The following is a 27,583-nucleotide window of genomic DNA, read 5'->3' as shown; positions in this document are numbered from 1 at the left end:
CTATACATGTTTGACAAATAAAATAAAGAAGAAAACTTCGCCGAAAGAGGGAGCCGTTCGTCCAAGTAGTAAGGACTCATGAGCGATTTGCTTGCCCAGCAGCGCTTTCAAAAAATAAAGATTAAAAAAAAGGCGAAGGCGGAGCGCTGGGAAGGCGGGGGGGGGGGGGGCGTCTCTCAGAAGAGAAAGCGGAAGCGGCGGCGCAGGAGATTCCCGGCTCTGATCCTGCCCGTCCTCCCCAAAGCAGAAGGACGATGGCAGAAGGAGGCGGCGGACGTGTCCCGCTCGTCTTGACGCCGTTCAACCACGATCGGCGCCTGGGCGAGCTGGGCGGCGGCACCCAAGCCTCGCAGCGGCTCTTGGCTTACAGCGATGCGCTCTTCTCCATCATCGCTACCGTCATGGTGAGTCGGAGGCTGCCTGCGCGCCGGCTAGGCTCTTTATTCCTCTTTTCCACTCGGGAAGGGAGCCCTGCAATACCGGCAGGCGGGAGTTCAACAGTGTTACTCGATCCACGCAGGATGCCGGGCCGAAAAGAGATGGGTTGATGTGTGCGCAGGGTTCTCCCCTGTGCGTTGCGAGCATTGAATCCCTCTGTCCTGCAGATGCAAAGAAAATAAAAATCTATCTTCTACCTTAACTTGCAAGTACCATAAGAGGGCGGAAAGGCTGCCCTCTTAGACTACTGTAAAATAAGATAGAAGATGCCACCGGTTAAAGATCCTGCGAGGTGTTTACATATAAGATGTAAATATAGAAAAAAGTAAAATATAGTAAAAGTGAATATTTTTTTTAAAAAAGTAAAATAAAATATAGAAAAAAGTAAAATAATAGCTAAATAAGGACCATAATTATGGTCCTTATTTAGCTATTTTTTTCTATATTCAATCCATTGATACCATTGTTCCCAAATTTCACAATAAATAAAATGTGAACTTTTATCCTGCAATGCATCAAGCGGTGGTTAGCTTCTATTTAAAACTACAGTAATAGATTTGTCTGTTTCTCTCCTACGTTAGCATAATGTACTGCCCTGTGCAAAAAAAGATCCTCTTTATCCTCATCAGAACGGTGTGTGATAAAGTTTTTCTACACTTTTCTCAAGATAGAAATTTAAACAGTGCTATCTCCAGTTCAGTTCATGACTTGCCGCATTCGCACTGCTGTTAGAGATTCTGGTTCTGGTTTTTGTTTTCAATCTTCATTTACAAAGATGAGGCACTGTGTATCTTAGGGTATGCTCAGGGGGAGAGGCTTGTAAGTACCGTAAATCAGTATGCCCGACTAAAGTGAATTTTGAGAACCCAGGCTATATGGTTCAATTATATTATGTGAATCGAATCAGTTGGGTTAGATCACCAAGTCATATTTCACTTAACAAAGATCCACAGGTTGCATGGTGAAGTCCTTTATATACTTACTTTTATATACTTTAACCAAAATCATTACTGTATCTTGTTAGGATGCTGTCATGCTAGGTGGTATATAATCTTTTAAATTAAAATTATTTTGCTTATGGGTTGCTGTCTTTTACTGCTCCCCTAACTCCCTTTTGATCCTTTTCCATATTAATTTTGCCTTTCATTGTTTCTAATGGACCAAAGTTGTTAGTGATTAATATTGTTATATATGGGATATATATGTGGATATGTGTGTGTGTGTGTATCACTGTATGTGAGTTGGGTGGCTGTAGAAATGTTTAATAACATATGAAATACAGATTTGTTTATCAGATTTTTGGCTGGACACTGGACAGATTTTTGGGTAGAAGTGATAGCATCAAGATAGAATGGGAGGACAGCCAGTGTTAGTTGGGAAAAGAGTCTACAAACATCCAAAATTTCTGATACTACCATTGGTGAACTTTTAATTCAGACCAGAATACTTGTGGGACCACCTTCTGCTGCATGAGTCCCAGCAACTGGTTAGGTCCCACAGAGTCAGCCTTCTCCAGGTCGCATCAACTAGGCAAAGTCACTTGACAGGGCCTAGGGGAAGAGCTGTCTCTGTGGGGCCCCTGGCCCTCTGGAATTAGCTCCCCCCAGAGATTCATACTATCCCCACCTTCCTCGCCTTCCGCAAGAATCTGAAGACCCATCTTTGCTGCCAGGATTGGGGCCACTAGATTCTAGCCCCCGGCCGACAAATGTATTTTAAGTTAGTTGATTGAATGGGAATGAGAGTTTTTTAATCGTCTTAGATTTTTAGATTAATTAATTTAAACTAATTGGATTTAGGATGCTATATTGTTCCTTTATATGTTGTAAGACACCCCGAGTCCTTGGAGAAGGGCGACATATAAATCCAACAAATGAAGGAATGAAGGAATAAACGAACACAAGCAAACAAACGAAATTTTTTTTTCCAAAAAGTTCTAGCATCTTAGCTGAGAAGTAAGTTAATTCCCATCAGGATCAAATGGAGTTCACGTCTGGGTCTGAGAAAGAAAAACCTTAGTGATGGTGAACCTTTTCGGCACCAAGTGCCCAAATCAGAATGTGTGCACATGCCACAGCACGGAAACCAGAAGACCAGCTGGCTAGTTTGCATGCATGCACCAGCCACATGGTCTTTGGGTTTACATTTACGACATGTGCATGCACGCTAGCCAACTGATCTTCGTGTGCACCAGAACACCGTTAACCCAAAGACCAGGTGGTCTTCGGGTTTATGGCATGTGCATATCTACCAGCCAGCTAGTCTTTAGGTTTCTGGAACTCCAGCGCATACGAACACCAGCTGGTTGGTGCTGGAAACCAGAAGAGCATCTGGCAATGGCGTGCATGCCCAGAGAGGGTTCTGCATGTCACCTCTGGCACATATGGCCTAGGTTCACCATCATGGATCTAAGTCAATTTGCAAGCAATCTTGTAGCGGAGTCAGTGAGTCTGTTTCCATTTTTAGTGAAAATTGAATGTATGGGTTATCCTCATTTAATCTCGTAGAGCAGGGGTGGGAAACTATGGCTCTTTTATGACTTATGGACTCAACTCTTAGAATTCCTAAGCCAACCATGCTTAGGAATTCTGGTAGTTGAAGTCCACAAGTCATAAAAGGGCCATAGTCCCCCACCTCAGTTGTAGAGCAAATTTAAATATTTCAACCGTATTTTAAAAGTTACTTTGCAGCCAGTCCTTACATTAATTAATTGATTAATTAATTAATTATTATTATTATTATTATTATTATTGATTAAATAATAATAATAATTATTATTATTATTTATTAGATTTGTATGTCGCCCCTCTCCGCAGAATCGGGGCGGCTCACAACAATAATAATAACAATGCGACAATGTAATAAATCTAATATTTAAAAGAAAGCATCTAAAAACCCATCATTTAAAAACCGTACAAATTATTACCTTTGTAGGTTCATAAAGCAAGGAAAGCTGAAGTAAGATCATGAAACACAGTTGTAGTTTCACTTAGCATCTGCTTCATTTAATTGATTTGCTAGTCCCAATTGTGGTCATTAAATGAGGACTCCTTGTATCTTGGACTTTTCCCACCAAAGCTTCAGTGGCAAAAAATGACTTAAAATCAATCATTTGTCTTTCAGCACCACACTCCTAAAAGCTGTTGGTATTTTTAAAAAAAGTAACATCATGGACAATGAGCCATTTGTTTAAAGAGAGATTCTTAAGTGTGGTCATTTCATCCGTATTAGGCTGCAGAAGAAAGTGTTGGATATTATTAAATCAATAATTAACCTAAAGCTCACTATTAAATCTACTTATCTACCACTCCCATTCCTGGCATTTAAATCTCCTTAGATAATGTGCACTTTAAATTAAGAAGTGTCTTTATGGAAACATAGGTATTTATACAGGCCAAATAAATTGAAGTTGGTATTCTTGGATAATAATTAAGACAAATGTTTCTAGTAGCAGTCTTTCATACAGGAATCTTAAGTCCAGCCAATCTTGCTTGTGGCAAGGTTATTCAAAAATCTGGAGTCAATAGGAATATTGTTGGCTTTAATTTAGGGCTGGCTGAATGGCTGGACTGTATGGTCAAAATACTTTTTAAAAGTATTTTTTCCATTTCTTTTTGCTTTTTTCTTGCTCTACTTTTATATCATTTTTTCCTGTCTTTTTATTATTATGTTAATTTTAGTTTTTTAAAACTTTTAACACACATTTATAAAAATACATTTCAGAAAGAAATTCTTATTATTTTATAATTCAGTCATTGAGATTTGTCCATTTAGAAAATAATTACTGTTACGTATCTTCAGCAATTCTGATGCAACCCATCACCCTTGCCAAACAATATTATATTCCAAAAAATGTTTTTGTGGAAAGCTGTAAAGTTAAGAATCAACACAAGGACTTCTGCTTTTGATATTTTTTTTTCAGGAGCATAGATGTTTTCTGCACATTGGTTTCATGTTTGCAAATTAAAATATGATATATGATTCATCTGTTGCAGATTTTACCTGTGGCACATACAAAGATACATTCAGATGAGGTACTGTATTGTTTATTTCATATTCCACATAAAGGTCAGTTGTGATTCTGTTTAAACAACTGAAGTTGCAGTTTGAATTTCCAATAAGGTTATTGTAGCGTAATGGGACATGCTGTTATGGATCACCTCTTTTGATTTGTCAGGCCCATAGTAGGTAAGCACAGTACTGTATACAATGCCATAATTTGTTGGCCTGCAGGGAAATATTTTGTTATCAGCAGTCTGGAAGCCAACTTGTTTATTGTCTCGCTGATATATGCTATATCTTCAGAGCTGATCCAGATTTAGCTGAAGAAGCTTCTCATTCAGAGCTGAAGAAGCTTCTTGGGTGAGAACAAACAAAACCCAAAAAGTCCAGTTGCCTCTTGAAAAAAGAACATTGGGGGTCCTCAGAGGAATTGTATAATGTTAGGAAGTGGGCTGAGAATTTGGATGTCAAGAAGTTCGTGGCTGAACATGTCAGGAATTAACTATATAGTGAAGAATTGTTTCAGGAGATTGAGTATTTTGTGATATAGATTTCAAAGTACTGTATACAAATGGTAGAAGATGCTAAAAGACAAAGGTGCTGTATTCTAAGTAAGGAATTTGAATATTATTATTTACTTGCTTAACTTTATTGAGGTCTTTAAGAGAACTGGCATTCAAATTGTCAAAATGAAATTGACAATGCCAGGATAGTTAAAATAAAGATACAGACAAAAAAAAACGGCTAAAAGATAATATTAAATGAGGTATGCTGATAGGTTTGCTAGGCTGCACATACAGAACAATAAGGAATTAATAGTAGCAATCTGGATAATATAAATGTAGAATAGAAGTATGAAATACATGCACGCATATACACAAACAAGGTCTACATAAAATAATTTGGAAATTGCACTATATATTTCAGTCTACACTATTTTCCAAAGCCTAGGGATAATAAGGATTGAACAAGAGAAAGCCTATCATTAACCATAAGCTTTATTTGCAATTACTGAAAATGAAAACATAGTTTATAAGCCAGTTTGAGATTCATAAGGACTTATCCAGTATTTATAGACAGTTTGAGTTCTTATTAGGTGATTTTTGTATTTTGTGAGCTAGGCTAGCTTTATGTCATTGAACATAACCGAACGTCTCTCCTTGAAAAGAGACCTTCACTGCTTTAAAAATATAATAAGGATCACCTTAAAAATTATGTATTATATGAAACACCTTTCCATGCATTTGTTTATTTGAAAAGGAATTATGTAGTGTTATATGGAAGAAGAGTTTGTCGTCTTTTTGATGAATGTTGTGCCTTTTTTCCAGAAACTTGGAGAAAGTGTCCAGCAGCTATTAGCCACCAAAATTGCTGTTTATCTGATGACATTTTTAATAGTAACAGTTGCTTGGGCAGCTCATGTGAGGTATGAAATTTGGAATGTTTCAGAAACTGTACATGTGTCAAGTACCTGAAAACTGCAATGTAACCACTTGGATGGTATTAGGAAAGTAACAGCAATATACAGTGGTACCTCATCTTACGAACGCCTCTTCTAACGAACTTTTCAAGATACGAACCCGGTGTTTAAGATTTTTTTGCCTCTTCTTCCGAACTATTTTTACCTTACGAACCCAAGCAGCTGCTGCTGGGATGAAGGGGTTTCTTTTTTTTCCCTTTTTTGAAGAAAGGGAGGGGCGGCTTGGAGGAGGAAAGATTTTGCAGAGAACAACATGCTTGCAAAGGCACTGAAAGGATGTCTTTTAAAGAAAGAAAAGGGAGGGGCGGCTTGGAGCAGGAAAGATTTTGCAGAGAACAGGGTGCTTGCAGAGGCACTGAAACGGTGTCTTTCGAAGAAAGAAAAGGGAGGGGCGCCCCCCTTGCCTTTCTTCCTTCCCACTCACCCTTTAGCCTAGCCTTGCTTCTTCCACCCGCCCCCTTTAGCTGCTCCTCCCTGCCCTCTGTTCGCCTCCCTTCTAAAGTTTGGGATTTTCCTGAAGGATTTGCACGCATTATTTGCTTTTACATTGATTCCTATGGGAAACATTGTTTCATCTTACGAACTTTTCACCTTATGAACCTCCTCCTGGAACCAATTAAGTTCGTATGATGAGGTACCACTGTACCAGTAGCTAGTCTGTGTGGCCAAAGAAAGCAAGTATGATGATGGGCATCTCACATGTTTTAATTTGTTATTCCTTCAATCTCCTTTCATTATGATCAATTCTGCTCCATTCTAAAGCTACCCCTGAACTTATAAACAAACTTTATCCTCTGAATTTTATGGACTGGTTTGCAAAATTTCCTAAACTCAGCCTTACGAATCAGGTTACTTGCCTCTCCCAACCAGTTAGACTTGTCTTCAAAATAAGGCCACTTAAGAACCCCGACAAATTCCATCAGCAACCCAGTTCTCAAGGAAGCAATCACAAAGTACTTCTCAAAATCCTTCTTTAGGATATGAGAGTTGTCACCTGTCACGTTTTCACAGCTTGCACACATATTTCATTAAATTGTTGTTTGTTGATCCTGCTATATTGGCCTTCTTGAAATATAATTATAATTATATTTTTATTTTTTTTAATTTTAATTTTTAATTATAATTATATTTTTAATTTAGTTTACAGTTTTAATTATTAGATTTGTATTGTACATTGGGGTTTTTTCTATTACTGTTGTGAGCAGCCCCGAGTAAGTAAGTAAGTAAGTAAGTAAGTCAGTCAGTCAGTCAGTCAGTCAGTCAGTCAGTCAATCAATCAATCAATCAATCAATCAATCATTAACCATGATTTTCAGACAATTACAAGTAAATTTGTGGATCTTGCCTAGCCAGAAGCAGAAATATGATGATGATGTACCTTAATGTGCAGATGCAGCCATTCATTCATTCATATTTTGGGCAAATGGCCATTGATGATTGAAGCAGTTCATACATGAAAACTAATCAAGATCATCCAGACACAGGCAGAAGGAAGAGAGAGAGATAGAAGGAGGGAAGTGCTATGAAATGAAAGGAAAACAGATTGATAAATGGCAGTGCAAGTGCAAAACCAGGATATCGATTTATGATATATTGGATAGAAATATATAATTATGTATGTTTTGATATGATTGATGGTATATGGGTGGATGTGTATATGGAGAGTAGAAAAAAATAAAAAAACCTTTTTATTTTAAAAAAAGATCAGCCAGATACAAGATTTTTTTAAAAAAATACAAAGAAGAACAAGAACTTTTCAAATGATAACAATGACAGCTATACTGGTATTTGCTTGATTTACTGCCAACATCTATACTGATTCCTTTTCCTTCTTTGGAAGAGACAGAGTTCTCTAATTTATGTTATTGTATTAATTGTGAAGAAAGCAATTTGATGTAGTGGTTATGGCACCAAACTCGAGATCAGGAGCCATGCCTTGAGCTCAAAACCAGCTCTCTCTCAGACGTAGCAAGGAAGTAGTAGCCAATCACTTCCAAAAATGTTGGCAAGAAAATATCTTTTCTAAGCAAACTCAAGGAGTCATAATTGACTAGAAGGCCTTATCTACTTGAAGTAGATGAGTAAATAAATGACAAGTAGAGGAAGGGTTCTGCTATCTCAGGGGTCGGCAACATTAAACACTCAAACAGCCGCAAAGGTCCTAACCAGAAGTCCCGTTCAGTTCTGGAGGTGACCAGAAGTCCAGTTCCTCCATCATAGTCTCCTAGAGTGGCATCCTTTTTCCTCTGCTAACCGGAAGTCGGTTCTCCCACCATAGAGTCTCCTAGCGTGGCATCCTTTTTCTTTTACCTGTCTTAATCAAAAGCCCTATCAATTGTGAAGCCGACCAGTGACAGGGAGCTGCAGTAGAGAAAGAGCCACATGCGGCTCCAGAGCCACAAGTTGCTGACCCCTGTGCTATCTTATTTGAAACTCATTATAGGTGAAAAATGGTAAACCTAAGTAAGATAATGAGCTGAGCCCTTTGCATGGGCCAGAGGGAGAAGGAAAGCAAGATTTCAGAGAATTACCCTTGTGTTTTGCAGCAAACACAACACAGGAAGGAGATAGTAGTGCTTTTAAGGTAAAACATACCAGAAAAAAATTCAATGTATTTTCCTTTCTCTGAATCATAGAACAAGCAAAAATAGGAGCAAAGAGTTGGATGACTTCACCAGAAAGTCTTGATGCTCCTGATGACTAGAATTGAGGAAGTCTAATCTGCTAACTTAAAAGACATTTTAGGAACAATAGTTCCTGAATTTTAACTGGCAATTTCCTTTGCATCTTGTTCTTGTTTCCATTTTGCTACATGGGAGAATATTTGATTATTACCACCAAATTGAAGACTTGCCAGTTTGAATGAGTCTAGTTATCAATCAAAACTTTGTACGTCTGTTTTATAATAGTTTGTTTTTCCCTTCTAGACTTTTTCAGGTGGTTGAACTCATTGATGATGTACTTGCCCTGGCAAATTTGGTGAGTGGTTTAAAAAAAATAATCCTAAATCTATTTGTTGAAATAATAGATGTTCCCAGCTCTTAGTAAGATAAGAAATGGAGCTTGATGTGTTTAAATCATTGTACCGATAAATCACAGTGTTGGTATTTGGGGCTTTGAGTTTTCAAATGTTTTTTTTATGAAAAGTACTGATGTACCAGGAGAGTTTTTAATTCAAGTCATATTATTTCAAAGTGGCCATTTGGATATGAAGGGAATTAAGATTTGGAAAGCAAAATATATCTTAGTTTGTAATTAGTAGTTAAAAGCTGGGGTGGCTCAGTGGTTAGAGTGCAGCACTGCAGGCTACATCAGCTAACTGCTAGCTGTAGTTCAGCAGTTCAAATTTCATCACTGGCTCAAGGTTCTTCTCACCACCGGTCTTCCATCTTTCTGAGGTGGGGAATGAGGACCCATATTTTTGGAGGCAATATGCTGATTCTGTAAATTGTTTAGAGTGGGTTGTAAAAGCACTACGAAGGGGTATGTAATTCTAAATACTATTGCTATTTATGTGAAAATGGTGATTGTAGGATTTTATTATAATAAAACCATAGTGTGGATGCTAATCCTAGCGATTCTGAGTGAAAAAGACTTGTTCCTACACCTCAGTCCTTCCCTTAGTGTAGAAAACAAAAGTGAGGTAATTTCAGAATACGGATTTGCATTATATCAAAGGTTTAATGTAGGATGCTAAGTTGCTCACATTTAGAGATAAACCAAACATATATTCACATATATTTCTAAACCAGACTTTTCAAACTTCTCATATTTCTTGGGAGCCAAGACATCTAAGGACTAGCGGTTTTTAGATCCTTAGTAACCTAAATAAATTATACAAGTCATTTTTTAAATTTACTGTATTTTGATGATTCCTGAATCTTGCAGTTAGAATGTTAACGAATTAAGAGTGATCATCAGGATTCTTCCCTTAAAAAGTTTCGCATTTTGAAAAGGAAAGGTACATTTTAGCAAAACTATCCTTACAATATGTTTTCCTTTGAAAGACAAGTTCAATTTAATGTCCATGGCATCAGTGATACAGATTATTAAAGGAGAAAATAAGAAAAAGGAAATAAAAGAAACCAAAGGATTATGCAGGGAGCTCAGGCAGAAATGTGGAAACCTTTCATTTATAGTTCTTAAAAATTCAGGCCTTCATTCCCTTTCTGAGGTTTTATTGGAGCCATTCATTTGGGCTAGTTTTTCTAAAATGGAATAGAACTACATGTAAAAATATATTAGTTGCCAGACCTGTGTGATTTCCCCCGAAGATGGGGGTGATATTGGCCAGTAAAGTCATATTCTCTGATATGGAGTGTCTGATGTAATCATTGCCATTCAGAAAAGAATTGAGCCGCATTTGAGCCATGATTGAAAAATCATGCATTAGTACTGCTTTATAAATCCTTAGTAAAGCAGGACCTGGAATACAGCATCCAATTTTGCTCACCACATTACAAAAAAAAGATGTTGAGACAACGCACGGAGAAGAGCAGCTAAGGTTATTAAGGACCCGGAGACAAAAATGTGAAGAATTGCAGAAATTGGGTATGGCTGACATGATAGCAGTATTCCAATATTTGAGGAGCTGCCACAAAGAAAATGGTGTCAACTTATTTTTCAAAGCACCAGAAGGCAAGGCAAGAAACAATGAATGGAAACTAATCAAGGAAAGAAGCAACCTGGAATTAAAGAGAAACTTTCTAACAGTGAGAACAATTAAGCAGCTTGCCTTCAGAAGTTGTAGGTTCAATGGAAGTTTTTAAGAAGAGAGTGGGACAGCCGCTTGTCTAAATGCGGGTCTGATTAAAAGACCCTCAAGGTCCCATCTAGGTCTATTCTGATTGATTGATTGATTGATTGATTGACTGCCTCCCCAGAATGATGATAATTGTATTACTGTATCTATGAACAGGAGATGGGGTTTTTTCATCTGCTATTTCGCATTTTCCTTTTTCTAGGCATGCATGATGAGCATTACTTTTTTGCCATATACAGTAAGTAAGCACTCTATTTCTTCAATGCATTATGTCATATCTTTAGGCTGTTTCCTGATCTGGTTATTTTATAATCCAGATTTCCAGATTTGTACATTGTACATTGCATTGAACCACAGATTGACCACACAAACTTTGTGTGGTTCAATACATTGTGCAAATGTGATCCATTTAATAGAGATTAGGAGCATGCTGGAATCTTGTGGCATTATTTGATAAATCTGAGATCAGCTAAAGAGATATATTGCATTAAACCTGTGGATCCAGTGTAGGATGCATTTTGAAGATGCATAAGCCACAGTGGATAAGTGTATGTATGTACTTAACTATACATATTACCTTATCTGATCTAGTAAGAGAGACTATGGAGGACTATTCAACATCAAACTAAAGAAAACAGAAGCAGAGGAATATATAATTAAACCCATAGTATAGTCTAAAACAAGGGTGTCAAATTCAATTCCATTGACAGTCGCATCTGGATTAAGTTTGACCTGGGGGTGGTGGATAGTGGCCATGGCTAGGGGGTGACCAACTCAACATCACTTGTGTCACGGACACCTGTCATGACCCGAGTGCTTTGCCAGCAAAAATGAGCTCCCAAGCTCTGTTTTCGGCTGTGACAGCTTCCTGCAACTCACTGCCAGTGAAAACAGAGCTTGGGAGGGCCACTCATAGCCCCCCCCCCCCGAGCTCCGTTTTCACTGGTAGAGGCACCACAGGCCAGCCCCTCACTTTTTCCAGGACAGCCTCATGGGCCAGATCTAAGTCTTCTGTGGGCTGAATGTGGCCTGCAGACCTTGAGTTTGACACCTTTAAAAGCAAAGATAAAACCACATTGAAATTGGAATGAGGTACCCGCAGTCAATTATCTGGAATCAAAAGCAAATTGCAACAGAAGAGCTTTTAAAGCTGTTGCCAGAATTGCAACAAGGTGGGGACTTCACACACCTGAAGCATGGACAGTGTTATTTATTTATTATTATTTTGTACTTCCTATGTTTGAGATAGTATTTAGACATTTTTTTTCTTTGATGTTTAAAAATTATAGAGCTCACACTATAATTGGTGCATATTTCCTGTCTCAAAATGATACTGTGAGATTAGCCCAAAGCTGCCATCCCTAAAGATGAAGTAAACATGTAAAACAGTCAGGAGTCTTATCTAAAAGATCCCTTAGGGGAAGTAATTAAGGGGGGAAAACACAAATTGCTAAGAAAACAAAGGGGGGGGATGTAACTTGAACTGGGCAAAGGAAGTTGGGTCAAAACAGATAATAGGAAATCCAAGTCCCATCACCAGCTACCAAACTTGAAAATCAACAAGAAATGACTAGCTGCCAGTATTGTGAATCAACAAAGCAAGGGCTTATCCTCGGATCCAGATTTGGAGGTTTCTATCCCTCTGGCCTAGTGTCTAACAGCCTAGTTATTTTAGTTGTAAGAGCCTAGTTTTAAGAGCCATGGTGGTGTAGTGGTTAGGATGCAGAATTGGAGGCTAACTCTGTTTTTGCCAGGAGTTTGATCCTGATTGGCTCAGTCTTCCATCCTTCCAAGGTCAGTAAAAAGAGGGCCCAGATTGTTGGTGGCAATAGGCTGATTCTGTAAACCACTTATAAGTCTAAGTGCTATATACTGTAAGTCTTAAGTGCTAAGTGTGTAGGACCTGGGTACTTGCAAGTGTGAGAAAGAGCAAATATACATTATTACTAGCAAAAGTTTTATTGGTTTTGAAATTGACCAGGTCTTAGTGTATTCCAGTCAACTGGTTGTGTGAGTGAACATAAACCAAACAGAGATACACAGTATATAACAACAGCAACTCCTGCCAACATTTTTCTGCAGATTAATTTGGAAAAAGGCAAGTCATGGAGAGTCAGAGAAGGGATCCAGGGAAACAAATTTGGTCCTAGGACCTCAAATTACCCATTTGCTTTAAATCTGTTCTGAAATACAGAAATAATCTTAATTTCTTATTTTGCAGTTCTCCTTAATGGCGTCTTTTCCTGAAGAACCATTCGGACTTTTTATGTTTAGTAGCTGTGTTATTATAATTGGTGTCATCCAGGTATAGTTGTTTTATATTTCACTACCCATAGTCCTTGACTTACAACAGAGGTCTGTAAACCACTTGCGGTATGTAAGTCTAAATGCTATTGCTATCAAGTGACAAAATTACAACGGCACTTTGCAAAAAGTGACATGACTATTTTTCACACTTATGACAGTTGCAGCATCCTCATGGTCATGTGATTTTGATTGGGATGTTTGACAACTGACTTGTATTTAAGGTGGTTGCAGTGTCCCAGGGTCACCTGACCAACTCAGTGGGGAAGCCAATCATGTTACTAATTTAAAGAACTGCAGTGATTCGCTTAACAAATGCGGTGAGAAAGATAATTTAAAACGGGGCAAAACTCACTTAATTTGTCAGCGACATACATATTGGGCTGTATAGTTTAAGAAAACCATAATTAAAAATGAGATGGGTAGTAATTATAAGATCAGCAATATTTTCCCTTGTGAGAGAATATACAGGCAGTCTAATTTCCATTGCTGAGCTAGGCAGTTGTTAAATGAGCCGCACCGAGTTTTACAACTTTTTTGCATGGTTGTTGAGTGAATCACTGCAGTCGTTAAAATATCACATGTCCCTGGGACACAACAACCATTGCAAATGTATGCTGGCTTTATGACTACTGTATTTTTCTGTGTATAAGTACATGAGGCCGGTGATGGTTAACCTGTGGCACCCGTGCCACAGATGGTACATGGAGTCATATCTGAGGGCACGCAAATCATTGCCCTATGTCAACTCCAGCCGACATGCACACTCTGTCCAGCTGATTTTCAGGCGCCTCTTTGGCCGTTTTCGCTTTCCCCAGGCTTCAGGAAAGCCTCCTGAAGCCTGGGAACGGTGAAAATGGTCAAACGGGCCAACCGGACATTCACTTGTGTATATCATCCCTAGCCTCCATTTTGCTGTCAGAGCTCTTCAGGGACTTCTTCACCTTTGGACAGTTGCAGCCAGGCCTCTCACATCTCAGCCCATTTTTTCTGCAGCCAGCAAGGCATTCCTGATATGTCTGTTTGTTTGTTTGTTTGTTTGTTTGTTTGTTTGTTTGTTTATTGGATTTGTATGCCGCCCCTCTCCGCAGACTCAGGGCGGCTAACCACAATAATAAAACAGCATATAATAATAATCCAATACTAAAAACAATTAAAAACCCATTATTATATATATAAAAAAACCATACATACAGATATACTATGCATAAAATTGTAAAGGCCTAGGGGGAAAGAGTATCTCAATTCCCCCATGCCTGGCGGCAGAGGTGGGTTTTAAGTAGCTTATGAAAGGTAAGTAGCTTACGATGGCCTCTGGAGCCAATAACAGCGTCTCTGATCGATCCGGAGCTCTCTTATTGGCTGCAGAGGCCTTCAGGAAAGTTTTGCCAGCTGCAGAAGAAATTGGCTGAGGTGTACAAGGCCTGGTTGCAACTATCTGAAAGTAAGTGGTAGGGCAGCTCCACTTCCATTTTGTTTCTGAACTTCCAGTTGGCCCATTAGGCCTTTTTTTTTTTTTGCCATCCCCAGGCTTCAGGCTGCTTTCCTGAGCTCTGGAGAGAACGAAAAACAGCCCAATGGGCCTAACAGAAGTCCAGAGGCTTCAGTGAGGCTTGGGGGGGGAACGGGACAACAGGAGGGTTGTGCATGTGCGGGGGGATGGGGACAGCATGTATGTGTGTGTGCATACACAGGGGAGGGCATTGAATTATGGGAGGACATCCTTTTTTCACCCAAGCCTAAAAGGGTTCACCATCACTGTTCTGAAGCCATCTTGTTAGAGTGAATAATACAACAAGAACAGGAAATGCACCACAGGAACAATAGAGATGAAACCTAGAGTGGCAATGTGGTACAGGAAACTACTACAACGGAGAGGAATGATAGAGCTGCATATACAATAGAAGCTCATCACACATGTGTGGCCTTCTCCTCGGCCTCCTGTGTCTAAGACACACCTCAATTTTCAAGTAAATATTTTTAAGTAAAGGTAGCGTCTTATACACAGAAAAATATGATATTTGCCGAGCAAGCTGTTACATTCCCAAGTGGTACCTACTCATCTACTTGGATTTACATGCTTTCAAACCGCTAGGTGGGAAGGAGCTGGAGCAACTGACAGGAGCCCACCCTGTTCTGCAGTGCTCGGATCTCAAACCCAGGCTGTCAGTCTGTCAGCTGACAACCTCAGCAGTCAGGGGTTCCCTGTCGCTGCTGCTACCAGTGCAGTTGCGTGCTCTGTTCTGCATCCCCTCACCTGTGTGAGATTTGGCTTCTGCTCATGCTCAGGAAGCCAAAACTCACACAAGGACTCTCACGCGCACCAGATTTCACCGCATGCGATTTCACCGCAAAGCAAAAATCCCCACCAAAAATCAAAAAAATCTCACACGCACGAGCGTCCTGTGTGAAATTTTGCTGATTTTCTGTGGGTTTTTTGCTTTGTGGTGAAATCGTCTGAGTGTCCTTGTGTGAGTTTTACTTCCTGCGCATGCACAGAAGCCAAATTTTGTGCAGGTGTGTGCACTTACACACATCAGGGATGTGCAGCTGCGCGTGCAGCTCCATTTTTCCCACTGGAATGCCGACTGCCACCCTTCACCCAAGGACCCAATACTGAGTATAATAATAATAATAATAATAATAATAATAATAATAATAATAATAATAATAAATAAATAAATAATGATGATTTGTATGCTGCCCCCTCCGTGGACTCAGAGCGGCTCACAACAAAATAACACAGTGTAACAAATCTAATATTAAAAAACATTTAAAACCCCAGCATTAAAACCATGCAACACCATCATTCCATGCATAAACTATATATCCCTGGGGGTATCTTAATTCCTCCATGTCTGGCGACATAAGTGGGTATTTAGCAATTTACCAAAGGCAAGGAGGGTGGGGGCGGTTCTAATCTCTGGGGGGAGATGATTCCAAAGGGCCGGGGCCGCCACAGAGAACGCTCTCCCCCTGGGGCCCGCCACCTGACATTGTTTAGTTGATAGGACCTGGAGAAGGCCAACTCTGTGGGACCTAATTGGTCGCTGGGATTCATGCGGCAGAAGACGGTTCCGGAGGTATCTTTAAAGGTATCTTTAACCTCTGGGCCATCATGCTGCCTAAAGTTAAGCTAAGGATGTATAATAAGGTGTTTTGACATGGGTGGGGACACAGCTGCTCTGTAAGCCCAGAAAAGTATATGGCTTCTTTAAGGACGCCCCAAAAAAGGATGGTATATATGTCTACACCTGCTCTGAAACACCTTTTCATCTTTGAATCCCAGGTGCAACATACCCTTATTAGAACTCAAGGCAAATCTTCCACATGTCCAAACTATGATTATTTGAATTTACATCCAAACAATTATTTGCCCTCTGACAGTGCAGCAATATTTTCTTGTTTTGCAGACGATGATTGTATTATATGGCTTCAGACATTCATATCTACTGAATCATCAGATACAGGAATCTGAAAATACGGCATTTTATAAGTACCATATCTTAAAGATTATCCTGAGAGGACCAACGCTGAGCTTTTTGGCTGCCATTTTCTCATTTTTCTTCTTTCCATTGGTAGGCTCATTGAATTAAGACAGTGTTTCCCAAGTGTTGTACCATTATGTTGTGGGCCTTAAATTTAGTGATTATGTTTGTAAGATGCTTTTATTTTGTGTTGAGGGTCTGTACCAGAGATGGGGAACCATGGCTCCTTTATGATTTGTGGACTTCAACTCCCAGAATTCCTGAGATGGCTCAGGAATTCTGGGAGTTAGTCCACAAGCTATGAAAGAACCATCGTTTTCTACCTTTGGTCTACACCTGTGGTGGGTTGCTGCTGATTCAGACTGGTTCACCCAAACCGGTGGTGGAAATTTGCCCCCTCTTGCTGAACTGGCAGCGATCGGTGGCTGACCACGCCCCTGAACCATTCCTCCAGTTGCTGCTCCTTGAAAGCAGCTTGCAAAGAACCCTCTGCGCATGCACAGAGGCTTCTGCTCATGCGCAGAGGGTCATTTCTCCGATGTGACATAGGCGCACGCATGAGCGAAGCATGTGCGTGCAAAATGTGCACTTCCGATTCGATGCAAACTAGTAGGGAAGTAAGTGGAACCCAACCCTGATCTACACATTAGGCTTTTTCTACTATTTCAGACTTGGAGTTGTTCCAAACTTGTTGATTCTTTCCTTCGTGTGGGAGTAATTCTGTTCTGGCTCTATAAAGCTTTGGAAGATTATCCTTGCTATGAGTATGCAAGATTCTTAATGAATTACAAGAAAAAGTCACATTATTATATTGGAGGAAAATGTTGCTTTATACAGATTGCCAAAAAGTAGCAGATGTTTTTCTCAGGGACATGTATGCTTCAGAGGTCCATAAGCACTGGAATGCTCTTTTCCAAGTCTGGTACAAAGAATTGTGAAATACATGACTCTGAATTGCCATTCTTTTTAATTGTGATAAAGTGTTAACTGACTTAGTGCTATTTTTTCCTCCAAATCGTATTCTTGGTAAATAATTCCAAAGATTCATTCAGAGTCTTTTATTTTATTTTTTATTTTTTTTAAAGTTTTTATTATACAAAGATTAAAAAGAGTCTTTTATTTTAATTATGGACTACACAGTACATGATAAGCAGGGCAAATGGAAATGCATCCTTTTCGTATCAATGCAAAAATGTTCAATAAATGTGTCTCTGTTTTCTTGCAGTCGTACATGTTTCTTGGGCTCATTGTTTTTTTCCCACTTCTCAGCCATCTAACCAAATGGTTTAGAAGCAAAATTCTTGGTGAGTGTTTTTTTATAAACCTTTTTACGTCCCCCAGGAAAATTTAACAACTAGATGATGCTTACCAACAATATCATCATCATCTTGTAAAATGAGTGGAGACTCACAATCAAAAAGCAGTAAATAATTAAATAATAACTCAAACAGAAAAAAAAAGAACAAAAAAGAAGAATATATTACTTTAAGCATTTATGTTTTGGTTCCCTAGATCAGTGTTTCCCAACCTTGGCAACTTGAAGATATCTGGACTTCAGCTCCCAGAATTCCCCAGCCAGCATTTGCTGGCTGGGGAATTCTGGGAGTTGAAGTCCAAATATCTTCAAGTTGCCAAGGTTGGGAAACACTGCCCTAGATAATCTCTTGTTCTTCCCTGGAGAGTTTCCTGTTTCTCTCAATATGATCCTTTTCCCAATCTCTTCAACTTTGAAGTGAAATGTTGGCGGAGCCCTTGATGCTTTCTGAGCTTAGTTGTTTTCTTGCAGACATTTCATTACCCAACTACGTAACATCATCAGTGCTACTGAGAGTGGGTTAGCTCCTGCTTCTATGCAGCAACTTGCCCTGCCAGTTTTGTAGAGGATGTTGTTTTCTCCTTGGTAGTTAGGATACAGTTTTTGCTTGATTTTCCCCCTGTTGTTATTTCCTGCTTATCTGTGTGTTGGCTATTGGAAAGAATGTATGCTGGTCTTCTTGTTTCCTTCTTACCATATTTTTCAGAGTATAACACGCACCACCACCACCACCCAAAAAAATAGGGTGGAAATGTTAGTGCAACTTCTGAAATCATCCCATTTTTGTGAAAAACAGGCTGCGCAGAGGTTTTTGGAAATCTGCAGAGTGCATCTGGAAGCTTGTGGAAGGCAAAAATAGTCAATTTTTTTTACAAAAAAACAGCCTGGTTTTTGCCCATTTTTTGCAAAAACAGGCATTTTTGCCTTCCCCCAACCCCCAAAAGCTCTTTACAGGCCTCCCAAACCCTCTGCATGCCCCATTTTTAGCACAAATGGCCCCATTTTTCACCCACTTTTGAGAAAAACAGGGCTCGCAGAAGGATTGGGAGACCTGCAGAGTGCTCCTAGGAATTGAACAGGACAAAAACCTTTTTTTCCTTACTTACCTCTTCTAAATTTTGGCGTGTCTTATACACCAGTGCGTCTTATAGTCCAAAAAATATGGTAGCTTTTTGTTGACTTTTTTTTGTCTATTTCTATATATCTATTGATGGCTGATTTTCTTTCCTCTGCTGACCGAGCATACACAGCTAAGGCTTATTGCCTTTTTTTGTTTATTTCATCTTTATTGTTTTTATAAATAACTCAAGGTGATACTCCTCCCACCTCCTATTTTCCCCCTCAACAACAACCCTTAGAGGTAGGCTGGGCTGAGAGAGAATGATTGGCCTAAAGTCACCCAGCTAATTTTCATGGCTAAGACAGGAGTAGAATTCACCAACTCCCACCTTCTAGCATGGTGCCTTAGCCACTAGACCAGTGGTTCTCAACCTGGGAGTCGGGACCTTTTTGGGGTCGAAGGACCGTTTCACAGGGGTCGCCTAAGACCTTAGGAAAAGACAAATTTCCCTTGGTGTTAGGAACTAAAGCTTCTATTCTGGCACCTTGGAACCTGTTTATACAATCTGACCAATCAGGCATTTACAATGTGGGGTGTCCTTCTGACCTTCCTGCCAATCAGCTTAAAGCTCTGTTGGGAGAATTGATGCTAGACTTATGGTTGGGGGTCACCACAACATGAGGAACTATATTAAGAGGTTGCAGCATTAGAAAGGTTGAGAACCACTGCTCTTCACAAGTCTCCATGTGTGTTCCCTGAAGCCTCATCAGTGGGAGAAAAACAATGGTGAAAAGTCAGTTATGGGGTGTAGGACTAGGTGACAAAATAATAGTTCAGGACAGCCAAAAGAACAAAGATAGTGAGAGGCAGGCAGTTGGGAGGCGTTGAAGCACGTACTGTGACTGTAAACGCAGACAGACTGCCAAGGGCCCAAACTTTGATCACATGACCAAAGGAGACCTGTAACTGCCATAACTTCAAACCATCGCTGAATGAATGGTCATTAAACAAGAACTACCTGTATAAAAATAATGCGGACACAATGCTTCCAACAAAGCAGCCATAGAATAAGGATGGTGATAATCCAATATGATACTGCTTTGGGGGGGAAGAGGTTAAGGCTTTACGAAGAAGCAAACAAATGGTCATCTTAACATAGAAATTTTATTAAGCATGCTAATTTTTATTGGCAGGTCAAGAGGAAGAACTCCCTGTGGAGTATTTTACTTCTTATCTTAAGGAACCCCTGAGTAAAGAACGTGTGGAAAGTTTCAGTGATGGAGTTTATGCAATTGTTGCAACCCTGTTAATTCTGGACATATGGTAAGTCTTCTGCAATAGAATAAAACCGCAGCCAGTATTTTCAAGTGTGATGTAGTGCTAAGAGAAATGTGTGTGTGTGTGTGTGTGTGTGTGTGTGTGTGTGTGTGATTAGGGATATTTATTATCATAGTTGGCATGATGATCCATGATCATCAAGGTCAACATGATCCTGCCTACCTAGCAGATTGAAAGCATGCCAATGCGAGTAGATAAATAGGTACCATTTATCTAAGAAGATAACATTCTGTGCACTTTGGTCTATAGTCATGTTGGTCACATGACCACGGAAATTTTGTTGGACAAAGCTGACCACCTCTGCTAAGAAATGGAGATGAGCACCATCTTCGATCCAGATTTTATTTGTTAAATTTGTATGCCACCTGTTTCTTTGCTAAGTCAATAATTACAATTATTGACCCAAAAGGAGTCTGAACTTCAGGAGTTTTGCTTGAGGCGCTTACATTTTCTTCTTGCTTAGGCAGATGGAATGAAATGTATTCAAACAGTTATTGAAGCTGTAAACACATTCAATAAACCAAAATGAAATCCATGAAGTATCACTTTAAAATATTTTTTGTGAGTCTGATCTAAATACATAGTTTTCTTTTACTCAACAGTGAAGATAACGTTCCTGATGATAACATGGTTAAAGAGAAATACCGTGGTCATCTGGCTGAAGCATTAAGAGAATTTGGTCCAAGTTTCCTTGCCTACTTCGGATCGTTTGCAACCATTGGTCTTCTCTGGTTTGTCCATCATTCGCTCTTCCTCCATGTGACAAAAGCCACGCGTCTGATGACCCTCCTTAATACTCTTTCTTTGGCTTTTATTGGTGGACTGCCTCTCGCTTACCAGCTGACCAGCGAGTTCGCCGAGAAGTCTTACAACGAAATAGAAGCCATTCAGATTAGCTGCGTTACCATTTTTTTTGCAAGCATCTTCCAGTTCAGCATATGGATTGCTGCGCTCTTCCACGAAGTCGAGACATTGCATCCTTCTGCCCAGTATGGTGGCAAAGAGCACGCCTTCATGTTCGCAAAGCTTTCTCTCTACCCCTGTGTGAGCCTCGCGGTCTTCTGCCTGACCTGTGTGGTGAGCGAGCTAAGCACGACTATTTTTCATGTCACACAAATAGCCATCCCGTTTGCTTTTCTGGTATTACGCATCTTCGTCCGAATTGGCTTGATGATTCTAAAGTATATAATGTCACTGCCCAAGTCAAAGAACAGTGTCTTAGAAGAAGAAGAAGAATCCTGTTTATCCCCAGCCGATACGCTCTCATAGTTTCCCCTGCACTTTACATGGATACTGCTGCTAATTGGAGAATTCAGGCCTCAGCTTAAACCGAACTGTTCCTTTCTTTAGGGATGTTCATCTTTTCCTTTTATTCATGTACTGGCATCTGGAGCAGTGAGTTTGGCTAGAATACATATAACCTCAATAGCCTCATTGAACATAGTTGATTAGCAAGGAATCATAAGATACTTGGGAGGAAATAATGGCATTATCAGCTTCTTGGGAAGTGCCATTTGTCATAGCCAGTAAAGGTTATATGAATATCCTTATCCATTCTGTGGCCATTAAGTGACCTGGAGGATGTATTAACCTGCTAAATAATTCCATGTGTGTCTTGAGTTGTAACCCTAACAGCTGCTGTCAAATGTGTTTAACCTAGCAAATCAGGGCAAAGTAACATGATTAGCTGAACAAATGAACTGTGAGACAACAAATTACTACCAACAATTATACAAAGAAATAATTCATTCAGCGCTGGTAACTTCTTAAAGAAACCTGCATGTCCAGCATGCTAAATGTTCAGAGAATATTTAGAAAGTGTTGGCTGTCAGTATAACCAAAGTTTGCTGGAACTATCACTTGATGAGGGGATACTTGTGGTATAGGCTTGTTCTGTTATTGCTTCAATAATGCAACAAGCCTACGTGGTAAGTATCCCTTGGTGTCCCATAAGTATTTGGGTTTAATAGCCATAACTTTATTAATGTAACTTTCAGAAAATAAATTAATATTATTGTGATGCTGTCTTATATCCCAGTCATTTGGCATTTATCAGTAGATGAAGAGCAATTAATGAAGCAAGGACGATCATTCTGTCATGATGGGAAGATACAACTTTAAATAATCTTTGGAATATGATGACAAGTGGGAAAGTCTTTTGCTAAACATCGCAGTTATAAAGTGTGACATCACATGACTATATTGCTTATCAACAGCAATTATGGCAGTCCCAGGTACTGTTGTTAAATGGGGATTATGTGGTCTTTAGGTGAGAACTTTGCATGATGATGGCTTCTAACTTCCCACCAGCTGCCTCAACTGATCAAGAGAAAAAAAAAAAATTTGCCACCAGCAGATCTAGCACAGTGTTTCCCAACCTTGGCAACTTGAAGAAATTTGGACTTCAACTCCCAGAGTTCCCCAGTCAGCATTTGCTGGCTGGAGAACTCTGGGAGTTGAAGTCCAAATATCTTCAAGTTGCCAAGGTTGGGAAACACTGATCTAGCAGTATACAATATTTTGTGGTTAGCTCTGGCCCAGCTCCTGCCCCAAGGACTGTGGATGTGGGGGAGACATCCACATGCTGCAGGCCTGTTTTGCCCCTGGTGGAATCTGCTGATGAAGGCTTCTCTGACCAAGAAGACATGAGTGACAGGGAGGAGGAGAGTGTGGCAGACAGCTCAGAAGGAGATCAATTATCTAGCTCCTCCTTGGATTCAGAACAAGAGTTAATGATACAGCCACCCATGTGGAGAGCGATGCATAGGCAACAACAACTGATTAGTGAGGCTGTTATAAATAGCAGCCTGTGGGTTTGGCCATTGTGGAGGATTATCTGATCCTTGTGTTTCGTGACTTTGACCTTTTGTGTGCTGATTTTTCCCTGCTTTGAAACTAAACCAGAGCAAAGTGTGTTTCACTTTGTGAAAGAAGGACTGTGAATTCCCTCACAGCTGCAAGCTAAGTATCTCAGAACTGATAAGGGACTTGTACAAATTACCAGTTTGTTTGGAGACGAGTACTCTTTGCTATACCAAAAGAGGGCTTGGGTTAAGGGAATTTTCATTATAAAGAACATTGTTTTGAATTTTCAAATGTGTGTGTGTCTAAAATTTTTACCTGTGAATTTTTGGGAGCAGTCTACCAGAGACCCCAACAGAACACATTAGAATCAACAAATGGAAACGTATCCAAGTAAAACATTTACTTGTGGGAAGCTGGCATTGAAAGTCAGAAATAGCAAAAATGTCAAGCTTGATGTAATCATGGAGCTGTGGTGGCACAGTGGCTAGTGTGTAATATTGCCACTGCCACCAATTCGATTCTTACAGGCTCACATTTGACCCAGCGTTCCATCCTTCCGAGGTCAGTAAAATAAGGACCCAGATTGTTGTTGGGAGCAATATGCTGACTCTGTAAACTGCTTAGCCTTAGAGAGAGCTGTAAAGCATGATGAAGCGGCATATAAGTCTAAGTTATTGCTAGTGCTAATGCTATGTGAACACAGGGACGCTGCAAGGATTGGAACTCCAAGGACCTGTTGTAGGTTTTAATTGTTTAGTACCATTTTAACTGTAAATGGTTGGTGAATGAATGGTTGTGACCTGAGAATTTGTGCAATGCTTGATAGAATACATTTGTTCTGTGATGAATTCACTATGAATGTAATGAAAGACTACATGTTACTCCATGTCCTCAAGGTTAAATTATGTTTACAAATTGACTTTTTTTCTATACATGCAATCATGTCTTTGTCCTTATATTTTTTAATTTATGTTCATTTCCTTAATGCTTTATCGCATTAATTGTACTTTCATCATTTATTTTTATTGTTTTATTCCTTTGCTGTTGTTATGGTTACATTTTTATCATTTTTTTCTGTTTTGTTGTTGTAAGCTACCCAGCGGAACATCACAGCAAAATAAATTTAACCAACCAACCAACCAATAAATAAGGACAGTTGGCTTATATCATAAATTTAAAATGCCATAGCTCTGTTTTCTGAGGGAGGCAGGGGTGTTATTCAGTATTATTGTCTGCTTCACTTACCAAGGTTGCTTTCATTATCAAGTTATTGACATGTCCACAAGTTTGATGATAAATCTTTAATATTGGCATTTAACGTGAGAATTTTTGCACTACGTATTTCTCAATAGAAACCCATCATTAGTCCTCTCAGAACAAATAAATGAATAGTAGGACTTCAAAAGCATTACAGGGGCAAGCTGTAATGTATCTTATCTTCTTTTTCATTGCTCTATACCAGACCTGGGCAAGATGCGGCCCAAGGGCCGGATGTGGCCCACCTTCTGTTGGTGACCGGCCCAGGGAGGTTGGTCCAATTTTTCTAGATAAGAACCGGGTGTTCAAGATATAATATATAACACACAATTATATATATATAATATAATATAATTTATAATTATAATTTATAATTATAATATAATTAACTCAGTTCTACCCAATAATATACAGTATTGGGTAGAACTGAGTTAATTATATTATCTAAAACCATCCCAATTTCTCATGCGTCCCTATGGCTAAATTAATTGCCCATCCCTGCTCTATACTATATAAATGAAAAATGAATTTATGGTTCTGCACTAAATTATATTTATGAGATGTGGTATATCTGAGATTTGAGATTGAATAGCAACATAAAATACTAAGATCCAACTATAGTTCCTGAAAGTTCTTTGGTCCTTTATTATTCAACCTCTGTGTTCATTGAATGAAATCTATTTTTTTTAATTAAATGTTACATTTGTTAAGAGTTGGTATCTCATATCATTTTAGTGTTCCTTCTGAAAATGGCTTTGTAACTATTTCAAATAAAACCTATTGCCCATAACATGGAGAAAGAGAATGTGATTTAGACCAGGCTCTCCAGCATTGGCAACTTAAAGACTTGTGGACTTCAACTCCCAGAATCCTGGGAGTTGAAATTCAAAAGTCTTAAATTTGTCAGGATTGGAGACCCCTGATTTAGACATTTTCCTTCACCATTATCTAGACACAGGAGTGTCAAACTGGCAGCCCATGAGCCGGATGCATTATCCGCAGGCCACAGCCACCCCAACTCCATGAATGGGAAAAATGTGAAGCATCATGTGACAATCACGTGATGGTGAGTTTGACACCCATGATTTAGAATAAGTTTGAAAAGAATTTCAAGAAATTTTGGATGGTCATGAAGTCCATCACTAATATAATAATAAAACTTTCAGATATCTTTTCTCTTAATTTAGTAGGGGAAGAAACCATCTGCAGTTTCCTAAACTGGGAAATACTCAGTTAAGATATTTGTCAACATTTGACTTAGCCCATTGACCAATTTGCCTTGTTTGATCAGAAAAAAAAAATGTTTAAGCTGGGTGGAAAAGCCACTTTGCATAAAACTAAAAAAAGTGAACATGATTGTAGTTTTAATGATCTCATAAGATAGTCAGCTTATAGAAATAGTCACAGCATAACTTTAGAGAAAGTAAATTTGAAAATAAAATCTAAAACTGCTGTAAAGTTCAGGAATTACTTCTTTGTATCTTTTTTCTTTTTAACATTAACTCTTTTTCTTCCGCTATTAGATCTTTTTAAATCTTTCTTTTTCATTTTTTTATCTTACTCTATATTAATCTAAATTATCTTTATCTTTTAATTTTTTAAATAAAAATACACACATATGGTGTGTGTTTATACATATGTACACACACACACACACACACACACACACATATATGTATATGTAGGTCTTGGCTATTTGGGTCTTTTCCCATGTAAGATTGATAGAATCTTGGCGACATTTCGACAAGGTCTTATTCATCTTCAGGCTGGTGCTTTTGGCTTCATGCTAGGGCAAACAAAGCCCTAGCATGAAGCCCTAGTATTTGCACTAGCACAAAGCTGATAGCACCAGCCTGAAGATGACGAGTGGTACCTCGTCGAAATGTCACCAAGATTGGTGAAAAGACCCAAATACATCAAGACTTACATACCTATACCTGTGAAAATCTACTATGCATATATACATATAGATACATACATACATACATACATACATACATACCATATTTTTCAGAATATAAGACACACATTAGTTTTGCGGGAGGAAAACAGGGAAAAGAATCTGCTTACCAGGTACTGTATTCATCTGGCTAGCATCCTTAGTCTGGTCAACTTCAGCACATTATTTTATCCCCTGGTTAAGGGCTTATTTTGAGAGAGTAACAAGTAGCAAGCAACAAGCTTGCAAGCCAGTAAGAGCTGGGAACATCATTAGCACCAGGAAAGAATCAGTCTGAGCAGGTAATGCAATGGAAAAAAATCCTGCAGACTTAGGGCTTGGAAAACATTCTTCTTTGCAGAGAATAACAATGACAGAGCTTGCAAGCTGATAAGAGCTTGGGAACATTAATAGCACCTGATTAGGGCTGGAAAAACATCTGGAGCAAGTAAAGCAATGAAAAGGAATTTACAAAGACAGGGTTTGGAAAACATTCTTCTTTGCAAAGAGTAACAATGAAACAGTTTGCAAGCCAGTAAAAGCTGGGAACATTGTGAGCCGCCCCAGTCTATGGAGAGGGGTGGCATACAAATCTAATAAATAATAATAATAATAATTGTTAGCACCTGGTTAGGGCTGGAAAGAAACATTTGGAACAAATAGAGAATGAAAAAAAAATCAAAGACAGGGTTTGGAGTCTACAGAGAAGGGCGGCATACAAATCTAATAAATTATTATTATTATTCTTTGCAGAGAGTAACAATGAAAGAGCTTGCAAGCCATAAGAGCTGTGAACATTGTTAGCACCTAGTTAGGACTGGAAAGAAACTTACTCAGAGCAAGTTAGAGCAATGCGAAAAACCCTGCAAAGACTTAGGGCTTGGAAAACATTCTTCACAGAGAAACAATGAAGGAGTCTGCAAGGTAAGAGCTGGGAAGCTCATTAGCAGCTAGTTAGGGCTGGGGGGGGGGCAATTACATTCAGAGTATAAGACACCCCCTAATTATCAGCCTTTTTAAGGGAGGAAAAAGGTGTGTCATATACTCAGAAAAATACAGCATATACATACATAACGTTAAATACATACATAGGCAGAGAGGATGGCCTTGAAGGAAGGGGAAGAGGTGAAGGACAATGGTCAGATAAACCAGGATTGAGTCTGGAGCAGGAGATAACTCTTGTAAACATATTAGGCAAGGCCCTAGTTCTCTCAGAGATAACGTTTGTGTGTGTATTCAGGCTTACAAGATTATGTTACCATAGCTTTACAATGAAAGCAGAGCTGACCGACATGATACTGGATTTTTAGTCAGATCAGTCTTGAAAGGCTGACATTGATTGGCCCACATCACTCAGAAAACTTCCATCCCTGAGGGTAGAATAGACTTCCTCCA

General features: G+C 39.2%; 1 protein-coding gene across 1 annotated transcript; it reads left to right on the top strand.

The window, feature by feature from the left end:
• The first annotated feature begins 173 nt into the window (after positions 1-173).
• On the top strand, positions 174-22,207 carry TMEM175 (transmembrane protein 175). Its single transcript, XM_070736218.1, has 10 exons — positions 174-404; positions 4,434-4,472; positions 5,769-5,866; positions 8,848-8,899; positions 10,885-10,920; positions 12,904-12,987; positions 16,400-16,564; positions 17,700-17,778; positions 20,043-20,172; positions 20,790-22,207. The coding sequence occupies exons 1-10, from the start codon at positions 255-257 to the stop codon at positions 21,454-21,456; spliced, it is 1,500 nt and encodes a 499-aa protein (XP_070592319.1). The 5' UTR covers positions 174-254; the 3' UTR covers positions 21,457-22,207.
• Positions 22,208-27,583: the final 5,376 nt, after the last annotated feature.

Source organism: Erythrolamprus reginae, chromosome 2 (assembly GCF_031021105.1).
Source record: "Erythrolamprus reginae isolate rEryReg1 chromosome 2, rEryReg1.hap1, whole genome shotgun sequence".
Taxonomy (NCBI): domain Eukaryota; kingdom Metazoa; phylum Chordata; class Lepidosauria; order Squamata; family Dipsadidae; genus Erythrolamprus; species Erythrolamprus reginae.
Note: the sequence above shows the minus strand (reverse complement) of the source record. Positions and strands in the feature narration are given on the sequence as shown.